This window comes from Mercenaria mercenaria, chromosome 19 (assembly GCF_021730395.1).
Source record: "Mercenaria mercenaria strain notata chromosome 19, MADL_Memer_1, whole genome shotgun sequence".
Taxonomy (NCBI): domain Eukaryota; kingdom Metazoa; phylum Mollusca; class Bivalvia; order Venerida; family Veneridae; genus Mercenaria; species Mercenaria mercenaria.
Genome location: NC_069379.1, coordinates 35,026,455 through 35,029,881, shown reverse-complemented (window position 1 = coordinate 35,029,881; position 3,427 = coordinate 35,026,455). Strand labels below are relative to the sequence as shown.

Here is a 3,427-nt window from a genome sequence, read left to right as displayed (position 1 = left end):
ATGTGAATTTATATCTTTATGACTATAACTTTTTTTCTCTCACTACTTTAAAGACACTCGGAATACATTCCCCTGTTTTAAGGTTTAACGCGCAAAATCCGAGTAATATTCTGTACGGATTGACAAAGCTGCAGTCATTAAATTTATCGTCATGTTATGATCTCACTGCGGGATCTCTTTTGACAATGCTGGAAACACATAACCGCTTAGACGCATTAATTCTTGACCAGTTTGCCACTTCTAGTAGTACTTTTCATAATTTAGTTTTAGATAATGCGTTAATTAAACTGATTAGTAAACTGGAAGTACGGAAGTTAAGTTTAAGTGGATGTAACTTACTATTCAAGGGTCCATTCCAGATAAAAAATCTTTTATATTATTTACGTGATTTAGATATTTCGAATACCACGCTGATAGTCAGCAGTGGTTATTCAGAGCTAAAGGTACTAATGGAAGGTATGGTGCACCATGTGAAAAGTTTGGATGCATCCCTTATTCAATCTAGATTCTTAAATCTAGATCATAGTTTCCTATCTAACAAAACAGTTAATCTAAAATGTAATGAAACTACCGATTTCATCCTACGCACATTGCTTTGTCAAGAAGTTGAAAATTTGAAACTAAATGGAATACTTTCTAGAAGCATGGAGATAACAAATTCTTTTCTCAACTTTTCATCGTGTAATATTGATTTAGAATCAGTAGAATTAAGATCTAATAAACTTCATATTTTCAATGCAACTTTTCTGTGGCCAAGCAAAATGCACTTACATGAACTTGATTTATCTTTAAACGATCTGGAATACTTATCCCCTTTTGTCTTTGGATCAATTTTGTCGTTAAAAAGATTCGAACTTGCCCACAATAAACTGTATCTGATGGCCTCCTTTGTAGAATTTCGGTATCTGTTCTTTACTTTCAAACGTTTATTACACCTGGATCTTTCACATAATCAATTAAGCTGGTTACCTTCTACAATATTTTCTAATAATATCAACTTGACAGAAATAGATTTATCCCATAATAAGTTAGCTTCAATAAGTTTTGAAACGACATTTAATCAACTTACGTTTTCTCAGCATGGAAAACAATAAGATACACTATATTGATGGTTCCGACTTGCGCAATCTCGTTTTCCTAACAGAAAATATGCCAAAACCTGTCGAAATCAGTTTTTCTCATAATCCATTGCTCTGCAATTGCCAGTCGGAAGCGTTTATTTCATGGTTATCTTCGTATTTCGAAACAAACAAAAGACGAAAGTATACTTGTACCTTAGATGGCGATGATATTGTAGTTGATGATAAAGCAGTTGACGAAGCAAAGTTCCTGTGCATACGTTCAAGAGTAGTGGCAGTTTCAGTGTCAACGGGTATAGCAATTTTCTTCATCATCTCTCTAGCTATTACGTTCACCGTATACAGGAAACGAAAACGAGAAATTGTACGAAAAAGGGCAAACTTTCTAGAAGATTTTAAAAACGGATTACTGGAACAGAAGTTTTTATGTTTTGTATCGTTTTCCAGTGAAGACGAAGGACATGACATCGGTCTAATTTATGAAAAGCTAAGAGAATCGTTGAAAGCATTGACGGGAATAGAGCAAGAAGTAGTACGTTTTGGTGATAAACATATTAATCCAGGATTTCCGATCGTTGATGAAATATTGCGATGTGTATCAGAGAGCTGTGTCGCATTTTTTGTGGTTTCAAACAGTTTCTGTGAAAGCCGCTGGTGTCAAATGGAAATTCGTGAAGCCTACCAACTTAAGAAACCCATTATTCTTATTTGCAAAGAGGATATTGACTTAACAATAATGACACCTTTGATGTTGAAAATATTTAGACAGTTTACACGAGCCAAATTCGTTACTAATGAAAATGATCAAATGGAACTTGTACCAGACTTCAGTCATTTTTCAAGTTCAATTCTTAAACTCGCAGCCTTGCGGTACGAAGAAGGTACTTACTAGTTCCATTCTTCATAAAAAAGCAGCATGTTAATAAATAAAAGGATTAATTAGTTTAATTGTTAAACGTGTGACGCAATGAATGTATTAACTTGCTTCATACATGACGGTTCAAAGAATGAACTTTCTTATACCATTCAGAAACATACATCTTGATTGTAAAAAGTACGGATCGATTAGTTCTGTTCTGAAGTAGGCAGTACGGTGGTAAAAATAGGGGGTTGATAAAACCTTAATACTATACATGTAATTATAGGTACAAAACCGTCATAATATATTTCTTTTCTTTTTCTGGAATAGTTTATCTCGTGTTATTTTATCAAAATTATTGGTGCAATAGTTTCTGATAAAATATTAATTAATCATGATGGTAAATATTTTTATATTGAAACCCTATAACTGTCATGCTGAAAAGATATTTCAAACTGTTTCGTTGCATTTCTCATATGCCTTGTTATTTATTATATACTGTGAGATATATTGTTGTGTCAAAATATATATTGAACAATTCAGTGGGATAGAAATCATGCTGCTTTTCACATGTTTAGTAGTAAATATGAATACCTTATTCAAGATAAGTCTTTTGCTTAAGCGTTTTACTGATGAACTTTATGTTTCCAAATGTTTTAGGAAAACTAATTTCCACTGTCTGTCAATATTGCATTACTTAAACATGCACGTACGCGCGAAAGCACATACGCAAGCACACAAGCACGCACGCAACAAGAAAGAACGCACGCACGTACGCACGCTAATGTCAAACTCACTAATTGTACGCTAAATAATGAAGCAACAACTTGCTAGATTTGAGCGTGCTACGATTTGAACACTCGGTTTTTTACATATTCAAATCTGGCTTTGTCTGGATGATATCTGGCTTTGTCTGGATGATACATGTAGTTTGGTTCGCAAATTTCCTGTTATAAATCCTTTGCAATTACTTTATTACCTAGTATACTTAAGATTCATCTTTGAATGTTAGAAAGATACTATAAGACCTTATACACACATGCATAATCACCAAATAAAGTAAATGTTCGGCAAAATGTCAACCTCCCAAAGTGGCCTTTTTAAATTTTCAGTCCGGAAAAATATATATAATATCTATTTTTAATACAAAATTTACAGTTGTTTTACTGTTTACATGAACTTTTTGCTGATACTGATGTTATGAATAGTAAATGATGGTTAAATAAAAATCTGTTAATTATCTAGTAAAATGTGTCCACCTCGTATTTGATTCCGGTTTATTTTAAGATGCCTCCATTAGTTAAATCATATACAATCTCTGTAAAACTACTAGACATAAAATTCTTCAAGGTTCCATTTGCGAATATATAAAAAATGTTTAATTATTTTTTCAACTTATTTTCTCCACCTGAACCTTCAGATACGCACACACTGCGTATGTTAAAATTTTAACAAACCTGTCATCCCGATTGTCAGGATACGAGTTATA

General features: G+C 32.9%; 1 protein-coding gene across 1 annotated transcript; it reads left to right on the top strand.

Annotated features, from left to right (window-relative positions):
* Positions 1–1,080: 1,080 nt before the first annotated feature.
* Positions 1,081–1,971, top strand: LOC123543886 (uncharacterized). The gene has a single exon (XM_053531293.1). The coding sequence runs from the start codon at positions 1,081–1,083 to the stop codon at positions 1,969–1,971; it is 891 nt and encodes a 296-aa protein (XP_053387268.1).
* The last annotated feature ends 1,456 nt before the right edge of the window (positions 1,972–3,427 follow it).